The sequence below is a fragment of the Gossypium raimondii genome, chromosome 9 (genome assembly GCF_025698545.1).
Source record: "Gossypium raimondii isolate GPD5lz chromosome 9, ASM2569854v1, whole genome shotgun sequence".
NCBI lineage: Eukaryota > Viridiplantae > Streptophyta > Magnoliopsida > Malvales > Malvaceae > Gossypium > Gossypium raimondii.
The window spans coordinates 49,106,292-49,124,349 of NC_068573.1; the positions used below are offsets into that span (position 1 = coordinate 49,106,292).

An 18,058-nucleotide genomic window follows, 5' to 3' on the forward strand; every position below is an offset into this window, starting at 1 on the left:
CAAGGAGACATGGGAAGAACTGCCGCTGCCTATTGGGACACTGTTATTAGATCACAACATTAATTTTGTGGACCAAATTGTAAAATAAAATAAAATATTGCCCAATACCACTAATTATTAGTAAACTTATATTTTGATTAGTCAATGTCACATAATAGTCACTGAATTATTCGAAAATTTTTATTTAAGTTACTTAACTATTAATTTTTTTATATAAGTCACTAAATTATTACTCTCTCTTTTTTTTAACAAAAGTCTAACTAGTGAGCTCTAAGTAATGATTTGACTATCGATGTAGTGGATTAGTACCCATCAACAAGTAGAAGAACACATTTTAAATCCAACTTGATCCAGCAGTTAGTGTCAAAGATCAAAAAAAAAATTATATTTTAATTCATAGATTCATAACATTCAAGTTGTTAGAACAAGTCGAATGGAGGAATATCGCTTTAGGGATAAAGCTACATTTAATTATTGAACTTCATTCTTTTTACTTCACAAAAACGGGAGCATTTTATTACGTGATAATATGATAATTGAACTTTAGTTCCTGAATTTGAAAGTTTTTCTTTACTTGGTCCTTGAATTTTTTTGTCTATATTAGTTTTGAAATTTAGTATTTTTTTAATTTGGTTCTTGAATTTAGATTCCATTATTACAAAATCTAAAAATACACAAAAAATATTTAAGTGATGACATGGCGCAATTTCAAAGTGACAATTTATCACACTTCAACAAAATCCAAGTTTAAGGATCAAATTGAAAAAACTGCCAAATTTCAAAACTAATCTAGATCAAAATAACTTAGAAACCAAAATGAAAAAAAATTCTAAATTCAAAAATTAAATATTGCACTACCCCTAAAAAACAAAAATAACATGAACAAAACCCAAACTATTATGATATCATACATGAGATAATACAACTTTTATCGGGTATATAAAGTGTACAATTTGATCCGGAAACTACGATCCCTTGTCCCAATCGTTTGATGGATTTCATTGCAATAAACAATAAGTGGGGGTAAAGAAATTAAATAATTTGATTTAAAATTGGGCCCATGTTCCTTCATTGGCAGAATTCTATCATTTTTGTATACCAAAAGTCAGCAATGTTGAGACTTGAGACCCCAAACCCTGAAATTCAATAATTGATTGCTCTGCAAATAATGATAATGTGACCATGGTTATAACAACTGGTTTCAAAATAGCGAAAGGAAAGTAGATGGAGGAGACAAGAGGAGCTTTTGGATGATGAAGTACACATGCATAACGACATGACAAAAGCTGCTTCGTAGGGTTCATATAATTTTTTTTCCTTAACAATATAATGGTTTCAATTTGGGACATTTAATCCCAAATTAAAAAGGTTTTCGTCTTTTGTTTTGATTTTCTCGGTACCCAATAAGCTATAATTTCATTTAATATTAGTTTGGTTTTTACCTCAAATAAATCTCGAGTTTTAAAAAATAAAACTCAATCGAACTCGAGCTTGAGCTCAGTTCAGTTATAGTTGGTATCCAGACTAAGCAACAAAATTTTTTTACCTTACATATCTTAAAAGCATTGTACAAGACTCGGGATAGGTAACTGAGCAAAATCGAAGGCGTGGCTAGAACCGGCGGATATCTTTGGGTGGTTTGAAGTTGAGAGGATGAGTTTGTTCGGTTGCGGTTTCATCTTCTTTCCACATTTTAATCGTCTTGTCAGCTTCACAGCTAACCAATCTTGTACCAGTTACATCGTATGAGAGAGCGTATATACCAGCTTCACTATCCAATGAGCCTGGAATACAGCACACAACATTGTGTTGATCATCTTCCAAATGGTACACAATCAATAAAAATTAGCTGAAAAACGATCTAGAAAAACATACCGGGCTGCACGATTGTATGAGCTTGCTGGAAATTGTGACCGCTTCTCCAATCCCAGAACCACAAACTCCCGTTGTCACCTCCGGTAGCCATTACACCGTCCTCATTAACAGCCATGGTGTTAATTATAGTCTTTTGCTGAGAGCTGCTCCGGAAACACAAACAACACCACCATGTTAGTTCATAAAAACGACAAATGGATACACATATGAAGTAAAACGGCTTTTACTTACAGCATATTGTGTAAGAATTCTCCCTTTGGAAGACTGAATTTCTTTATGTTGTCAGCTGATGCAGATGCAAAAGAATGCCTGATACAGAAAGGTCGAGAAAACATTAGGACCTGATATAAAATCAGCCATGGCTGCATTTTTGCGTAATAGGACAGAGGGGCACATACTCTTTAGGATGTGGCGCCATTGCTCGTACAGACTTCTTATGATGCGTTAGAGTTGACATCGTTTTTCCTGGGACATTGAACAACCAATATGTTACAAATGAAACTAAACAAAGAAGAAACGTAAGGTAAGTTCAATTTACCGTATCTAAGGTCCCAGAATTTTATCGTTGTATCGTGGGAGCCAGTGACAACTTGTGGATCCTGTAAAATGTGATGCATAGTTTGATATAAACATGATACAGGTGAATAAATAATATTGTAAGGAGGAAATTTAACAAATTATCGGTAAAAGTATCATGGAGGCCCTTATAGTAAGAGTTAGATTGCATTTTGCCCCCTTAACTAAAAAAATGAGTAAATTAGTCCTTATACGTTAGATCAAAGAACAAACTGATCTTTCTGTTAAAAATTTCATTCATTTTGACCATTAAAAACTGATCCATGTACGTCAGAATGAGGTACATATGCCACGCCACGCCACGTGTCACTATCTGATTATTCCGCCAGTCACGCCAATTTTTAACAATAGAAATGGATACGATTTTTAACAGAAATAATTAGTTTACTCTTTGACCTAACGTATAAAGACCAAATTACCTATTTTTTAAGTAGAGGGAGTAAAATGCAATCTGACTATTAATACAGGGACCTTTACGGTACTTTTACCCAATTTCTCCCTTTCAAAGTATAGCAAGGAGAGAGCAAGAGCTTCGTACTGTTGGTCGAGTAAAAACCGAGCAAACAGTGTTATCATGCCCAGACAATGCAAAAATTTGCATCTTGGTGCGAATATCCCATACCTGAAGATTGTTGGCCATCAGATATCTAAAATAAAAAACCCAATTAACATGTATGGAAAGAAATTATTCCCAAGTAGTTTTTATGTAGATAAGTTTCATACCCGGCAAACAGAATCACGTCCCCCAGTTAACAGAATGTCTATAGTAGGATGAAGAGCCAAGCAATAAACACCACTTAAGTGACCATGATAAGATCGAATAACCTATACCCGATAAACACAAGATAAGTCTCTGTGCATTACAGATCCCAATTCCCGAGCAATGTGTATGGAGTTCATACCTTGTTCTGTTCAAGGTCCCAGCATTTAACTTGCTTATCATCACCAGCTGAAAACATATATGTATGTTTGCTACTGACAGCGAGGCCTGTGAATAAAATATATATTTCTCAATTATCCTAAATCCATAGGATATTTAGCCAAAAAAAAAAACACTAGCCTCGTATCTGTTCAATGTGTCCGGTTAGTGTGAGCTTTAGCCGTCCACTTGCTACATCCCATATCTAGCATGTCGAAACCAATGCAAAATAAGTGTCATTTTTCAACAACACCAAAATTTCAAATCAATATCCGTTTTATAGAGCCAATACAGACCTTGATTGTACGGTCTGCGGAACCAGTACAAAACCAGTTGTTACTTGGATCAAAAGCTACCGATCTCACCCATCCCAAATGGCCACTAATAACCTACATTAATCACCCATTTATAGATATCCGTAAATTTCCAGGAACCGGAATGTGAACGAACAGACATATTCATTGATGAAATAGGACCGATATGTCAGCAAGATAGACAAGAAAAATACAACATTCTCTTCTATGGCAGATGACCATGAAATCACAAACAACAATCACGGACATTTCATCAACTTTTAGTGTTATAGAGTTTCTCACCCTGTAGTTCTTCCAAGGACGATGCCATACAGGACATGGCCACTTGCTTGGGATTCTTTCTATTATTGCAGATGTTGTTAGCCTGTCACACGAAAAAACTCATAAACCTTCAAGCTACACATCCTATATATGCAGGATACAAGCGGCATGCCAGAACAGGATGGAACAATAGGTTTAATTGGATGAGATGCTCAATTTTCACATACGAGAGCATGTGAGCAAAGAAAAACAAACCCACCATGGCGAAAAAAATGTACTAATGCAAAACATCGATTACATGATTGAACAACTAATGAAATTATCAAGGAATCAGAATAACAAGGAGAGAGATACAAAACCTTTCAGAAAAGGGTGCGGAAGCCGAAACCATGGCGGTGCCTTTGCCGGAAGTACCAACATTGTTTCTGAGAAAAATAGAGAAAAAAAATCAGTAACACCACGTAGCAACACGGTTCCTTCTACGTAGCACAAAAATGGATTCCAAGAGAACAAGGCATAGACCTATATGTCTTAGGATCGATCCAAATTAGCACATAGAAAACTCAGAGCAAGAGAACTTACTGCATCTTTGGTTGCAAAGATGGACCAACAAGTAAAGCATTTTGAGTCCCTTCTTTTTGTGAATCGCAAGAATCTGCAGGCCCTTATTCATAAACATTCATAGTTGAAGTTACACAAATCTCAGCATAGATATCAATTCACTAAAATATACAAAATCGCAGTAAAAAGTACCATGAAAGCCCTTGTACTAAGAGTCAGATTGCATTTTGCTCCCTCTACTAAAAAAATGAGCAAATTAGTCCTTATACATTAGATCAAAGAATCAATTAATCCTTCTGTTACAAGTTTCATCCATTTCTTCTGTTAAAAACTAGTCCATGTACCTCAGCATGAGATATACATGATTGTCAGCCACATCAGTTTTTAATAATAGAAACGGATAAAAATTTTAACATGAAGGACTACTATGCTCTTTGATCTAGCATATAGGGACTAATTTACTCATTTTTTGAGTAAAATGCAATCTGACTTCTAGTACAAGAGCCTCTATGATACTTTTACCACAAAATCGCAGTCTCTAACACAAACCAAGAAACTTGATTGAATGAATTATCAAGCTAAAACCCTTTATTAAATCAAATAAGAATATTACCTGTAAGAGCAAGGGCATTCGAAGGGGCCGAACCTCGACACTTATCATCGGCAACACTGGAATTAACTTGCTTCAAAGGTTGACCCGGGGCAGTTTTTATTCCACTATACTCAACATTTATCTAACAAATTTAAATCAAAATCAACCATCAATTTCCAATCAAATAAACAATCCCCATTATAATAAATACCACTAAAAAAGCCTAAAAATTCAAGCAAATTCGACTAACCTTGTGGCTCAAGCGAATTTTTTTGCTACATTCCATTGAAAAACAAAAGCTTTAGTTTACAAATAGAGTTTAATGAAATTTGAGTAAATAGACAAATAAATAAAAGTTTTTTTTTTTTTTTACTGAAGATAAAGATGAAACCTTTCAGAGTCAGGAGCAGCGAATTGGCCATGGCTAGGGCTAAAGAGATCGAGAGCACGCTTTAGGGATTTAAGGCTGAGCTTCTTCAATGACTGCGGCTCCACTGGCTCCATTTCTAGCGGTGGCCCTGGCATTTCCTTCCGATTTGGAGATTAGGGTTTTAGGGTCGGCTTGAAACGGAATGGTGAAGCTTATAAACCCTAATTCGCTTTATTAAAATTCAGAGAGAGAATGTGGCCGGCGACGAGTAAAGCAGAAGAAGCTACCGACTTTAACCTCCAAAGCCCGATGTACATTGAAATACCTTTTAGGGTAAATTACACAGAAGGCCACTAAATTATTAGTAAGCTTATGTTTTGGTCATTCAACTTCAAAAAGTTTCAAGATAGTCATTGAACTATTTGAAAGTTTTCATTTAAGTCACTGATTGTTAATTTTTTTTTTAAGTTCAGCTAGCGAGCTCCAAGTGATGATTCAACGGAAAGTACACATTGAAAAGTAGAAGAACATACCTTAGATCTAAGTCGATCTGACGATTAGTGTCGGAGATTGGAGAAGAAAGTTATTTGGATTTTGGTTGGTGATTCGTGGCATTCAAAGTTTCATGAAAAAATTGAGATGTAGACTACAACAACGATTGTAACAATAGAATGCCTTAAATGAAAACTTTTGAATAGTTCAATAATTATTTTGTAACTTTTTGAACTTATTTGATCAAAACGTCAATTTACTAATAGTTTAATGGCCTTTAATAATTTTACCCTACCTTCTATATAGTTTAATGGCATATGAAACTTTGATTTAGTAGTAAATTTAAGATTTTAATAATCCTATTGGAGCAGGTTTAAATCGACCATTTGCATATTATAATTGATTTTGTTAAAATAAAAATACTAAAATACTTTCTAACAATTTAACTCTTTTTAATTACGAATGACATTTTATAATTTAATTTTCTAATTCACTTGGATTCAAATTCAATTTTAGACGACTTGAAATTTACAACTCGAACTTGAATTTAGTTTAAACCCAAAATAATCTGAATTTGAAATAGTCATAATCAAATAATCCAAACTCGTAATGAATTAGATCGAAATGTCTTAGCTTTAAATCTAAATTACTAGAATCTAAAATGTCTTCAACCTGAAACAATTTGAACAAAAATTGTATGAGCTCCAAAGGTTTTAATACCCAAATTAACTAATATAGATTGATCCAATCCAAAACCAATTTAACCGGTTTGATGATTTAAGATTTAACTAATAATATTTTGTACCATTAATATTTTAGCGATTCAACTGTTAAATTCATCTATATAACGTAATTTGATAATATGACTAAATTCACAATTTACGACATCAATAACAAATTTAATCTAATAAATTTAATTGCTACCATTTGAGTCAAAAATAAAATTTTAAAATTAAAAAAAAGAATTAAAATTAACTAAATCAAAACACATGAATTAAATATACAACTTATACATAATACAAAGGATAATAACAAAATTTGAACTATCAACAATGGCTTTATTTGTGTTAACACTTGTAATTAATAATTATACAATATAGCAACTGTACACATAATGCATTATTTTAGAAGCATTCAAAAACTATCTTCAATTGTTTCCATTTTTGTTTGTATATTATATACTTTGCTTTTGAGGTCTTTTAGAGGGGATCCACGCCTGCAAATCCAAGGAAATCATTAGATTGAATTTTTATTTTAAATAAATAGAGTTTAAAATTTATTCTATATATTTTTATTTTTACGAATTTAATTCTTTTATATTTTATATTTCAAAATTGGGTTTAATTGTTAACATAGTTAAATTTTTATTAAATTCATTAGTGTAATATTTTAAAATAGAAAAAAGCCCACTTAGTGCTAATGTAACTAAAAATAGCTTTGTAATGAATTTGAATTTTACAAAATAATCTTAACAGTGTTAGCACTTGGACCTGGATTTTAAAAATCTAAAAAGTTGAGGGATTAAATTCCTAAAAATAAATATATAAAGACTAAATTCTAAATTTACTAAGAGTATAAGGACTTATGGCATGTTTTAACTTAATTGAATATATCTTAAGATCCCAAACCTTGATTAACCCAGACTCTGTCCCGCAGAGAACAACGTCGTTTGCAGTTATAAGGCTTGTTATTTTGCTGCCAGCTGATATTCTCCCCACTTTCTGTTGTGTTCCTCTCAACCATATCTGCTCAAAAATAAACTCGATTCGAATTTAAGTATCAGATATGTTTGAAAGAATTTTAAATTTTTTTCTTATGTTTGGATGATTATGTCTCTATGTACATTTTTAGCTACAACTAATGTAGAACACTATAACTTAAAAACTAGTATTCAACCTATTTTACACTGTCTCGAATTTGAGTGTAAGATATCAGTCAATTATTTCTAAAATATTTCATAGGATCACATCTTCACACCTATGTTTGAATATGATTTATGTCGGAATATGATAGGTGAAAATTACAATCCCTATTATGCTCAAATTAAAAATAAAGTCCTAATTTTATATTATCGTTAATTAATTCAAAAGTTCGATTAAATGACTAACATGAAGTTATCTTAAAACCACTACTTTCTAACTCATGATTTTGATATTTGAGCATATTACAAAAATTAAAATCCGAATAAATATTTTAAAGAAAATGAAGAATATCTCAAATTTTCTTTCAAAGATTATCAATATAAACACAAATAACAACGACTACTATACTACTTCATGAATCCGAATAACATTAAAAAAAGAGAGTTAAATATACCTGAAGACTATTAGCTGATGAGCTGCAATTTAAGTATATGAAGTCTTCCACTACTTCCATTGCTAAAACACTTGCTCTTTTCTCTGGTCTCAATGACATTTTGGGATCAGAGTTTCTCCTCCATTCCTATGAACCATAAAATTAGGGTTGATAAAAAAAATCAAAAATGTACTTCAATCCTTTTCAATTTTGAAATTGAGTAGATTGGTCATTCACAGAAAAATGGAGCAATTTAATTCTTATCAAATTCAAAAGTGAACAATTAAAGACAATTAATCATAATCTTATTGTCTTCCATCGTCAATTGTACATAATTTTGATTGGTATAATAACAAATTTAGCATTCAATGCTTACATATTTGTCATTTTGGCCTTAATTCTAAAAAATTAACAAATTCAACCTCAACATTTATACATTTACACAAATGTTGCAGGATAAACTTGTTAAATCAGGACCGAATTAATAGAATTTGTGAACTTTGACAACTAAATTTGTTATTAAACCAATCAAAATCATGTACAATTGATGGAAAACATTAAGGTGTGATCAATTGTTCTTAGACAAGGATTAAATTACTCTGATTTTTTTAAGAGAGAACTCAATTTCGAAATTGAGAGGGACTAAAGAGGTCTTTTACTGTTAAAAAACTGTAGTTACCCTAACGTTAGAACCTTCAACCATTGAACTTGCACAATAAAGCCAGTCCCTATACATGGTGATTGAATTGATGGGTTTGCTTTGCATTCTCCATTTCTTAACAGCTGCTTTGATCTCTCTTTGATGGTTGCTTGATAAAGAAACCTCCTGGAAACAATCATATATCACGTATGTAACTTCGGGTTTTCAATCAAATTTCAAATTGAGTTCAAAGATCGGGTTTTTTTAATCATCGAACCTGAATACTTGAATCGGTACAGCCTGCATAAATCCTTCCTTGAACCATCTTCATGCATTTCACACTCTTGGTTTTGCATATGCTGTTGGTTGTTCTTAATGAATCAATAACCTGCAATAAGAAGAAAATTATATATCTTATGCATTTTACAATTTAGTCCCTATATTTTTAGAAATTTAAAATTTTAATCTTGACCCAAATAGTAACAGTTAAATCTGTTTGGTTAAATTCAATTACTAGCTCTGTATTATACATTCAGTTGTAAAGATTTAGTCCATATTCTCCAATTGAATCCTTTTTAATTTTAAAATTTCAATCTTGACATAAATGATGATCCTTAATCTATTAATTGAACTTTTAGTGAGTAATATATGAAAATAACAAGCTGATATGTCATTACACATATGATAATATATTTGCTACATTATATTTTGGAAATAGTGGAACTTAATAAAGTTAACAGTTATTGTTTAGTGAGGACCGAAATTTTTAAATTTGAACAAGTATAAAGACTAAAAATAACTAAATTCACAACTTTCATAAAGTATAGGGACTAATGACAAAACTTAACCTATTTCATATGTCAAATGGTTACCTTAAGATGGTGGGCATGGGTGATCATAAATATCATTTGACCATATGTGTCTAGCTTTTGAACTGGTTCTTTTGTGGCTATAACTTCAATGCATTCCAATTTGTTATGAACCATTTGCCACACCTGAAAATGCAAGAAATTAGAACCTGTATTCGGATATGTGTCCGTATTACAGCATTTACAGTTGAATCCGAGTAACATACTGTGTTAAACTGGAGAAGGGTCTAACTTACTCTAATGGTCTTATCAACAGAACCACTTAAAAGGGTCTCTCCTGGTTCAAAGAGTGAAAAGCATGTCACTGAGTCTTTATGCTCCTTAATGTCCCATAAAAGTGTGGCTGATTGCCTTTTGATGTCCCATACCTACAATTGAATTAGTCGGATTGGTTTCAGGTTTAGTCAATCTAAAACGATTTGAATAAATTTCGTGTCAAGTGATTAGAGTTCGAACTGTACCTTGATTGAACCATCGGAGTATCCACTATAAAGCATTCCTTTGTAGTAAATTAAGGCATTTACAGCTCCACTGTATTTGTGACTCACTTCTACTATTTGTGTATGAACGCAAGAAATACGCTGTTCAAAGACCAAAATACAATTTCCCAATTGTATTAATTTAAAATTTTAATATTTTTAAAAGGGTTAAGCTATAAATTTATTATCCAACACTCGTGTTAGATATACACAATTAATGTCTGCATTACTGTATATATCGACATTTGGTCATCTTTAGTTTTGCCTAAACGGCGATGCGGAAGAGATGTCCGAATCTCGATCATTACGGTATTACTTCTATATACAAACACTAACCGATTTATTAGGCAAGTAGAAATCAGCTACTCTATGTAGCTCATCAGCCATCCAGATTACATTTGAAAATCTCCGAAGCGATTCTCGTACACCTTCCGAGAAATGAATCAGTTTCTTCATCCCTACATATTGATAAAAAGGATTTCAGTGACAATCAGACATATTAATATCTCGACGAACGAACTTCAGGGTACTTAAAAAGGGTTGTTGCTGTTGTTGTGATTGTTTATTTAAGCTAAGTTTGCTCAAAATGTTCATCCAAGTTTTTGTGTTTACATTACCTTTTCCCGAAGCATAGTTATATATGCATAGGCATGCTAAAAGCCTTTCTTCAAGGTCCATTCCTGGATGTAAAAATTTCTCAACTTCACCTAGTAAGATCTCACAAGCTGAATATCGAAGGCTATTCGAACTTTTCGAGATTTCGCAACCGAGCCACGCGATGGTCGTTAAAGACTCTCGTGCAACCCTTTTTATCTGACTCTTTAAACCCTTTCGTAAAGCAACGAATGCCGGTTTCCCGAACTCGTTAATGCTTCTTGCAATCTTGCTGCACCACAAATCGGTTACCATATCCTGCAAGAAAGTTAAACATCAAAATCAAACAATCAAAAAACTAAATTGCATCACCCGTTTATGCATCTTACCTGCAAGCTCGGATCTAACCAATCGAAGTTTCTTATCATGTTCCGATGATTCAAAGACGTTAAACCGGCTTTTTTCACCAGCCATGCTATGGTATATGGTTCCCCTGTCCATGAATAAGTCCCACCGATATTCGATAGAATGAATGCCGATAATAGCTGTGCAGTCGAGCTTTCTTCCAATACAATTGACTGAAAAAGGACTTGCATTGCTTCCTCTCGAAATAAGCTTTTACCTTTCGAGTTTTCCTGCACGTAACAGTACATATAATTTAAGAGGTTTTGAGTGAGGTCACTTATCGGTACATGATCGAACTTACCAGGGTGTCTAATTGAAGCAATAAATTTGCTGCTAAAATTTGGTACTCGGCTCGGAAACCGCGAACGCAATCGATTAGTATGTCCATAATATCGATACATCCTTTCACTATCTGCTGCAATAGGCTAATGGCTGATGACCTGAACAACATAAATTCAGTTTAACATACGTTTTTTTGGGTTACACGTAAGTACCAAAGTAATTCGTTCATACCGTGGAATTCGAAGAACTTCGTGAAAAAACTCGAGCGCAACGAACACGGCCCGTTTCTCGTTACTTTGTAACAAATGTATAAATGGAGCCATTGCAATAGCTTGTGATATATATTTTCTACATTGTCCATCAAATTGCATACACTTCACAAGAATTGTGGCCAAAGAAATATGTTCTTCCAAGCTATGATTCTTTGCAACATCTAGAAGTCCGGATAAAACACGAGGCGAATTGATTGCTGCTAAGTGCATGTTATTCGTAGCATTATCAAATGCAGTTACCAATACTTCGATAATCATCAACGATGCCGCGGGTGGTGTTACCGTAACCGATTTAGATGGCCTACATCTCGAACTGTTAGAGGTACAAATGACTTCCACGAGTGTCGGTAAGAGCTCTAAAGTTTTTATTTCAGCAGCAGATGGTTTTATTAAGTATATAAGAGTAGCTGCCTCGTGCACGTTACATTTTAGGGCGCGTGCTAGATCGGTTAGTCGTAAACCTTTTTTTTTTATATCATCTACTACCGATATATTTGTTGAAACGATAGTCGTTAAGACAGTAACTGATGCTCGTATTACCATTTCCTCTTTGGAAGTCGAAACAGCTATCAACAACTGCTCCAGAATCACATCTTTCAACATTGTGTACTTCACACCATGTTTATTGTTTAACATTCGGTAAATTGCAGTGATTTCGACTGCATAATCTTTCCCAGACATCTCTAATCCGTCCGAGAAACAGAGTTTCGAAACCGCATTCTGAATTATTCCCATTAACTCACCCTTGCAATGTGAGTCCAGTTTTTCCCTTCTAGCAGTCCTTTCTTGCTTCATACGAGTTGAGCTTTTACTCCTTCTATAGTTCGGTGCTATGTGTTCGAAGAGCTGGACTTGTTGTAGTTCTAACCGGCTTGTGTCTTCGGTCTCTAACATAGATAAACTTAAATCACTGACAGTTCTGAACAATCTGTCCGGGAAATACTTATCGATGTTCGCTTCGTCAATGACATCTCTGTTTGTTTGATGCTCAGGAACTTGAGGAAACACAATTGCTTCGTATTCTTGGCCTGATGTACCATTATGACAATGCAACATCCTGTATATGTAAGCATAATTGAATGATAGAGATCAGAAAAATGTTCATTTGTTTCAAGCTTTGCATTGAAAATTAATGTGATACAGCTATATATGTCTACCGAACTGATCATAGCTCGCTCGTTTCTGGCCATCCAAATATATTCTTTCCGAGTTAAACAAGCCAGTACCATCCTCCGTGCTCTCCGAATTGCATTCATCCTCGAAATTCGGTGTGTCAGATTGGGATTCGTCCAAGACATCCTGCAGGCATTTGATACTTTCGTTCTGGTTTAGCTCCATTCTCCGAAGTTGTAACCTTCGAATGTGATCCCGGTCCTCTATAGCTTTACTACGGACTTGATCTTCTTTATTGTTTACAGATGATTGAGTTTCATATGCCATGGTCTCGATGATATCTTCTTGGTGAGCGAGTGGATACACTTTATCGAACTGTAAAGCAAACAAAATTTAGTGACATCCTAAGGTTACACCAATGTACAAAACTAAGAGACAGTAGCATACCTTATAATTAGCCTGTGGTCTGTACCAGTGCTCGGATGGCTTTGAGGAATCCGTGCTGTCGGCAATCTTGTGACTGTTCATACATTAACAGAATACCAATAAGATAAACAGAACATTATTGTTCAAACATAATCCAATACTATGTTTTCGACTCTTAAATCGAAAAAAAACTAATTGGTATATGTTCATATTATATCATGCTCTGTTTCTAGGCTAACTAGTACAAAATTAAGTCCTTAATATGTTGATTGAACCCGGACTATGTCTGGGGTTATATTGTATATCGGAAGATAACGTACCTGAAATTTGTCGATTCATATAACATGACCTGGTAATACATTAACCAATGCTTGTATCTCCTCGCCATCTGCCTTGTCGATTCAGCAAGGTTGTCCCGAGCAGAACAGTTACTAGAAACCGAATTCAACCTCTGAGTTCCACCTATTTCTTGTGTAGCAGACTCAAAAAGGCTTCCACATAGTTCTTCCGACGCAAACTCGGTTCGAACAAGCATTGGCGAGACAAGCAACGCTTGTAAAAAATGCAAAGCGGCTTGCAATCGATCGCTCTGCAGATTCTTTATAACCGAAAGGTAAAAATAAGAACAAGAAACTAAATACTCATTAGGTATCCCGGAAGTAGTTCCTTGTTCGTCAAGCAACGCCGGAACTTGAAGCATTTTCTCCGAATTCTTCAGTTGACAACCCTTATCTTCCTCCAAACACGCTCGCAACGCAACCTCGATTCCATTGATACCCCAATAAAGATTTGAAAGTACTGCCTGTTCGGAAAACTCAAAAAACTCTTGTTGCTGAAAATTCAACCCGGAACTGCATTTCAACCTTATGGAATCCCACTCCTCTTCGTCAGATACTAACCTGGAAATGTACCGGTTGATCGAATTAACGACCAGCCTCATCGATTCAACGTCCAATTTATCCGCCGGTACGGAGAAAGAAGGTGAAGGAGGAGGAGCCATGAAATTGTAAGGTATATGGTAGTAGGAAGAAGATGGGGGACAATGAAGAAATATGATGCGCAAGAATTACATATTGTTGAAGGTTTTTTTCTCTAATGAAATCCCGTGAATGATTTTTAACCAAATTCCAAATACAGTCATGGTCCCTCCATTGCTGATATACAGACCAAAAATTATTAACGAAAAACTAAAAAAAAATAAAATAAAATAAAAAACACCCTAAATTTGATTGTACCTTTTCCTCGATTAGCATTATTATTGTACCATAAATGAACCATGTTTTATATATGTATGTATATCTGTTCTCACGGGAGAAGATTCTTCTTGCATCATGTGATTATCAATAAGTTCGTAGTTTTAATGTTTTTAAGCATATTTTAAATTACTTCACTTAGGACCTTTCAGATATTAACAACATTCTATTTTGTTTTTCACCACTAATATAATCCCGATATTATGTTATTTAGACTCGGATAAATTATTTTTCATAGACCGAAAGCTCGAAAAATTTAAAAAATATATACATCATTTTGCAGGCTACAGATTAGCAGATATTGACTGCTCAGAAGATTTTTCATTGCAAAACATTGGAACTATCCATCCCCAACTCTGATAAGTCAAAGTTTTTTGTTTCTTGGTCTGGTTTAGCTATTTAATGTAAAAAAAGAAAAAAAAATATTAACCATTCATATAATTTTCTTTCCTAAGTTGAAATTTCCCCAATTTTGTTACGCAGCATTATCCTAAGTTTTGTTTGGTTTGATGAAAGCCAATTCGGATAACATTTTATGAAGCTGTCATGAGAGTGACAACTTATAAAACACAAAAAAAATAAAAGATAGAACCCTATATGTCAATGTGACATTGAAACAATGACTATCACTCGTTACTTTAAAAAACTAATATCACATCATTCTAATTGGTTAAAAGGAAAATTGATAAATTATTCGAGTTTAACAATGGTCAAAATTAAGGGAAGCTTGAAACTGATTCGAGCTCTTTCGAGTAAAAATTGTTGGATATAATAATTTTAGCTTAGATATTGATCAGAGTAGGTCGGGTTGGATGGATTCATGTTTTATTTTTATTTTTTTGAGTCATTTCAGTTTGGTTCAATTTCGGGATTTTGAATTATTTAAGTTTTAAAATTATCGACTTTAATCATTCAAGTTGTTGACTATAAAAAATTTAAATTGAGTTGAATCGAATTTAGATTTGAGTTGAAAATGAATAATTAAAGATAATAAAAAAGACGGATTTCGAGTTGAATATACAATCGAAACCCACGTAACTTACACATTACAATTACATATGATAAAATACAATGAGTTAAAATGAATACTGTGTAATGGTATCAAAAGTGGAACCCACGTTACAGATGGATTGGACCATTGTCTGTCACGGGCTGGAATATGGTGTTGAGTTACTAGAAAGGAAAGTACATTTTCCACATTGGATCTATATCACGAGTATAATTCTTGATGTTTCTTATCGTTTTGTTTTAACTCGGAAAATTAGGCACATACCTTTTCTTTCGGGTAAGTGTTTATAGGATTAAATAAAATTTTAAACTTGAATTTTGAGTTCGATTTTCTTAAATTCATCTAAAATGATTAGAACTATTTTTAAATTTTATTATGGTGCTCTAAATTCTTAAACTATTTTATTTTGTTAGAAATAAGTTTTTAAATTATATTTGTAGTTAAATAAACACGGGTTGGCAGGGTCCCAATTCTCCTAAAATTTAAGCCTTTAAAATTTTAAATTAGTAAAGATAAAATTGTACTTTATCCCCTAAAATGATAAAATTTTGATTTAATCCTTTAAAATTATAAAGATATGGGCTATTAAAATAGTGATGTTGCATTTTATTATTGTAAAATTATAATTTAATTTGCCTCCCTAAAGATTTTTTGACTTCGCCTTTGTTTATGAAAGTCCTTGATTTTAATATGAAAGTAAAAAATATTTAAAAACTTAAACTAATTTTCATTTCATGCTAATGTGAATTTGACTAGAATAATTTATTAAATAAAAATAAAATTTTAAAATTTCTTAAAAGTGCTTTACTTAATTATTCTTTTAAATTTTATGTTTATATTAAAGTGTATATAATTTTATTACGTCAACAATAAATTAAGATAAAAGCATAAAATTCAAAAATAATTTACTTTATTATTAAAATAAAGAGATTTTATGAGTAAAAGTCATATATTAGGAACTTATTGAACTACAAAAATAGTTTAGGGACTTGTTTAAACAAAGTGTAATAATTTAAAGACTTTGTTAATATACTAGCCTTTTATTAATATTAAAAATAAGACAAATCTCATCAAACTAATTTGAAGTTGAAAATATAAACTCAAATAAACCGATTTCTCATTAACACTTCTATTTGAAAATATACATAAAAAAGAAAAAGTAAATAGGATGCATGATACACAAATTATTGTCAAAATAACATGTATTTAATATTAATATATTTTTGCTAAAAAGTTATTCTTTACTATTTATTTCCAAATATATGTCAAACAATGTGAGTACTTAATTTTGAAATTTTTTTCAACATTTTACATCTTTTTCTTTTTAAGGTATGGAATGGAACCATGATTGGGTCTATATTTCAGGCCTTAGCTAGACTATTTTGTTTTCTTTGTTAAAGCCCACATGCTTTCCTCATTAGGAAAAGATATCACCCAAGTGGAACGTTTTAAAATGGGTATAATAATAATTTTAATTCTCAATATTTGTATATTAAATTAATTTAATTTTGATTCTAAAAAGTTTAATTATTAATATTTTCATATTGTGTAATTTAATTTAAAAATAAAAATAATTTTTGTGACCCTTACATTTAAAAAACTAAAAAAAGCAAATTTATGGGTAAAATTTACATTTTTGTGCTCTATTACGGAACTTGCTTGTTGTGTGGGTAGGTGCTATTATGGAGTGTTCTTGCTCAACACCTTACATTTTGATTATATATATTTTAGGCGTAAATTTGCAATTTCTTTATTGTTTAACAACGTATCCTTCAAATCCAGAAATATTATAATTTATCAGGTGTGCAGGCGAAAGGAGAGGTAGATAGTAACATTGGCTCTTAAAAGTAAAAAAAAAAAAAAAAAAAAATTTAATATCTTCATAAGATAAATTCCTGAATTCAGTCCTATTTGCTTTCATTATACTCAAATAAACATTTAGCCAAAATTTTAATGAATTTTATAATTGCCTGTTAGATCCAATGAGTAATTGTGCTACTTGCTGATAGTCATTATTAGCATTTATCCACATATTATTACAGGATTGTGTCTCGGATTCAAGGGTCAATGTCAGTCCATTGGGTGCATTTTAAATTTAAAAATTAATATTAATGTAATCATAGAGATAATTATAAATTTGATTAAAACTTTTTCTTTTTTCCAATTTATTATATAAAGCCAATGCATAAGAATCAGAGAAAAAAAAGAATAGGGTTTTCGTTTGCAGCATGTGGTGTTGTGGGATCCAATCAAACTGCAAAAACATTTATTTATTTACTCTACAAACCCTAGGGACCCCCTTGAATCTTACGTTTACTTTGTGTACTAAAAAAAGTTGTAAATATTGAAATTTGAATTCAATTTTATTGGATATTAATCGGTAAAATCGTAACTTCTTTTATGCTAAGGGAACTCATAAAGATCAATTATAATTTTAGAATATTAATTGCATAAGATATTC

At 32.4% G+C, this 18,058-nt stretch overlaps 2 protein-coding genes across 5 annotated transcripts; both read right to left on the reverse strand.

Moving 5' to 3' along the window:
* Nucleotides 1–879: 879 nt before the first annotated feature.
* On the reverse strand, nucleotides 880–5,758 carry LOC105800738 (protein pleiotropic regulatory locus 1). Of its 3 annotated transcripts, XR_008188556.1 has the most exons (17): nucleotides 5,490–5,758; nucleotides 5,349–5,373; nucleotides 5,120–5,240; nucleotides 4,528–4,609; nucleotides 4,305–4,370; nucleotides 3,967–4,048; nucleotides 3,667–3,759; nucleotides 3,512–3,575; nucleotides 3,354–3,439; nucleotides 3,175–3,276; nucleotides 2,990–3,073; nucleotides 2,414–2,474; nucleotides 2,274–2,340; nucleotides 2,107–2,184; nucleotides 1,876–2,018; nucleotides 1,547–1,784; nucleotides 880–1,159 (listed from the first exon to the last, which is right to left on the reverse strand). XR_008188556.1 is itself a non-coding variant. In XM_012632033.2 (16 exons), exons 1-16 carry the CDS (start codon nucleotides 5,621–5,623, stop codon nucleotides 1,612–1,614), a joined length of 1,452 nt encoding a protein of 483 aa, XP_012487487.1. In that variant the 5' UTR covers nucleotides 5,624–5,758; the 3' UTR covers nucleotides 1,415–1,611. The 3 variants fall into 3 exon arrangements, 2 of the variants coding, with proteins under 2 accessions (XP_012487487.1, XP_012487486.1); XM_012632033.2 differs by lacking the exon at nucleotides 880–1,159 and having other exon boundaries at nucleotides 1,415–1,784; nucleotides 4,528–4,600; XM_012632032.2 differs by lacking the exon at nucleotides 880–1,159 and having other exon boundaries at nucleotides 1,415–1,784.
* A 1,173-nt stretch (nucleotides 5,759–6,931) lies between these two features.
* Nucleotides 6,932–14,497, reverse strand: LOC105800740 (putative E3 ubiquitin-protein ligase LIN-1). 2 transcript variants are annotated; one of them, XM_012632035.2, is made up of 16 exons: nucleotides 13,656–14,497; nucleotides 13,357–13,429; nucleotides 12,959–13,284; nucleotides 11,756–12,853; nucleotides 11,544–11,682; nucleotides 11,227–11,472; nucleotides 10,861–11,155; nucleotides 10,580–10,701; nucleotides 10,226–10,345; nucleotides 10,001–10,132; nucleotides 9,768–9,890; nucleotides 9,173–9,283; nucleotides 8,935–9,081; nucleotides 8,277–8,402; nucleotides 7,589–7,705; nucleotides 6,932–7,176 (listed from the first exon to the last, which is right to left on the reverse strand). In XM_012632035.2, the coding sequence occupies exons 1-16, from the start codon at nucleotides 14,333–14,335 to the stop codon at nucleotides 7,135–7,137; spliced, it is 3,897 nt and encodes a 1,298-aa protein (XP_012487489.2). In that variant the 5' UTR covers nucleotides 14,336–14,497; the 3' UTR covers nucleotides 6,932–7,134. The 2 variants fall into 2 exon arrangements, with proteins under 2 accessions (XP_012487489.2, XP_052476739.1); XM_052620779.1 differs by lacking the exon at nucleotides 6,932–7,176 and having other exon boundaries at nucleotides 7,238–7,705.
* Between the last annotated feature and the right edge of the window lie 3,561 nt (nucleotides 14,498–18,058).

Bases quoted from the DNA above. Each gene is read 5' to 3' on its own strand.
- LOC105800738 (XM_012632032.2), bottom strand. From the start codon at position 5,623: ATGCCAGGGCCACCGCTAGAAATGGAGCCAGTGGAGCCGCAGTCATTG. The intron at 2,341-2,413 runs GTAAATTGAACT...TCAATGTCCCAG, and splicing joins ATTCTGGGACCTTAGATACG to GAAAAACGATGTCAACTCTA. The intron at 2,185-2,273 runs GTATGTGCCCCT...TTTCTGTATCAG, and splicing joins ATGGCGCCACATCCTAAAGA to GCATTCTTTTGCATCTGCAT.
- LOC105800740 (XM_052620779.1), bottom strand. From the start codon at position 14,335: ATGGCTCCTCCTCCTTCACCTTCTTTCTCCGTACCGGCGGATAAATTG. The intron at 13,430-13,655 runs GTACGTTATCTT...ATGTATGAACAG, and splicing joins TATGAATCGACAAATTTCAG to TCACAAGATTGCCGACAGCA. The intron at 11,473-11,543 runs GTAAGTTCGATC...TGTTACGTGCAG, and splicing joins TGCTTCAATTAGACACCCTG to GAAAACTCGAAAGGTAAAAG.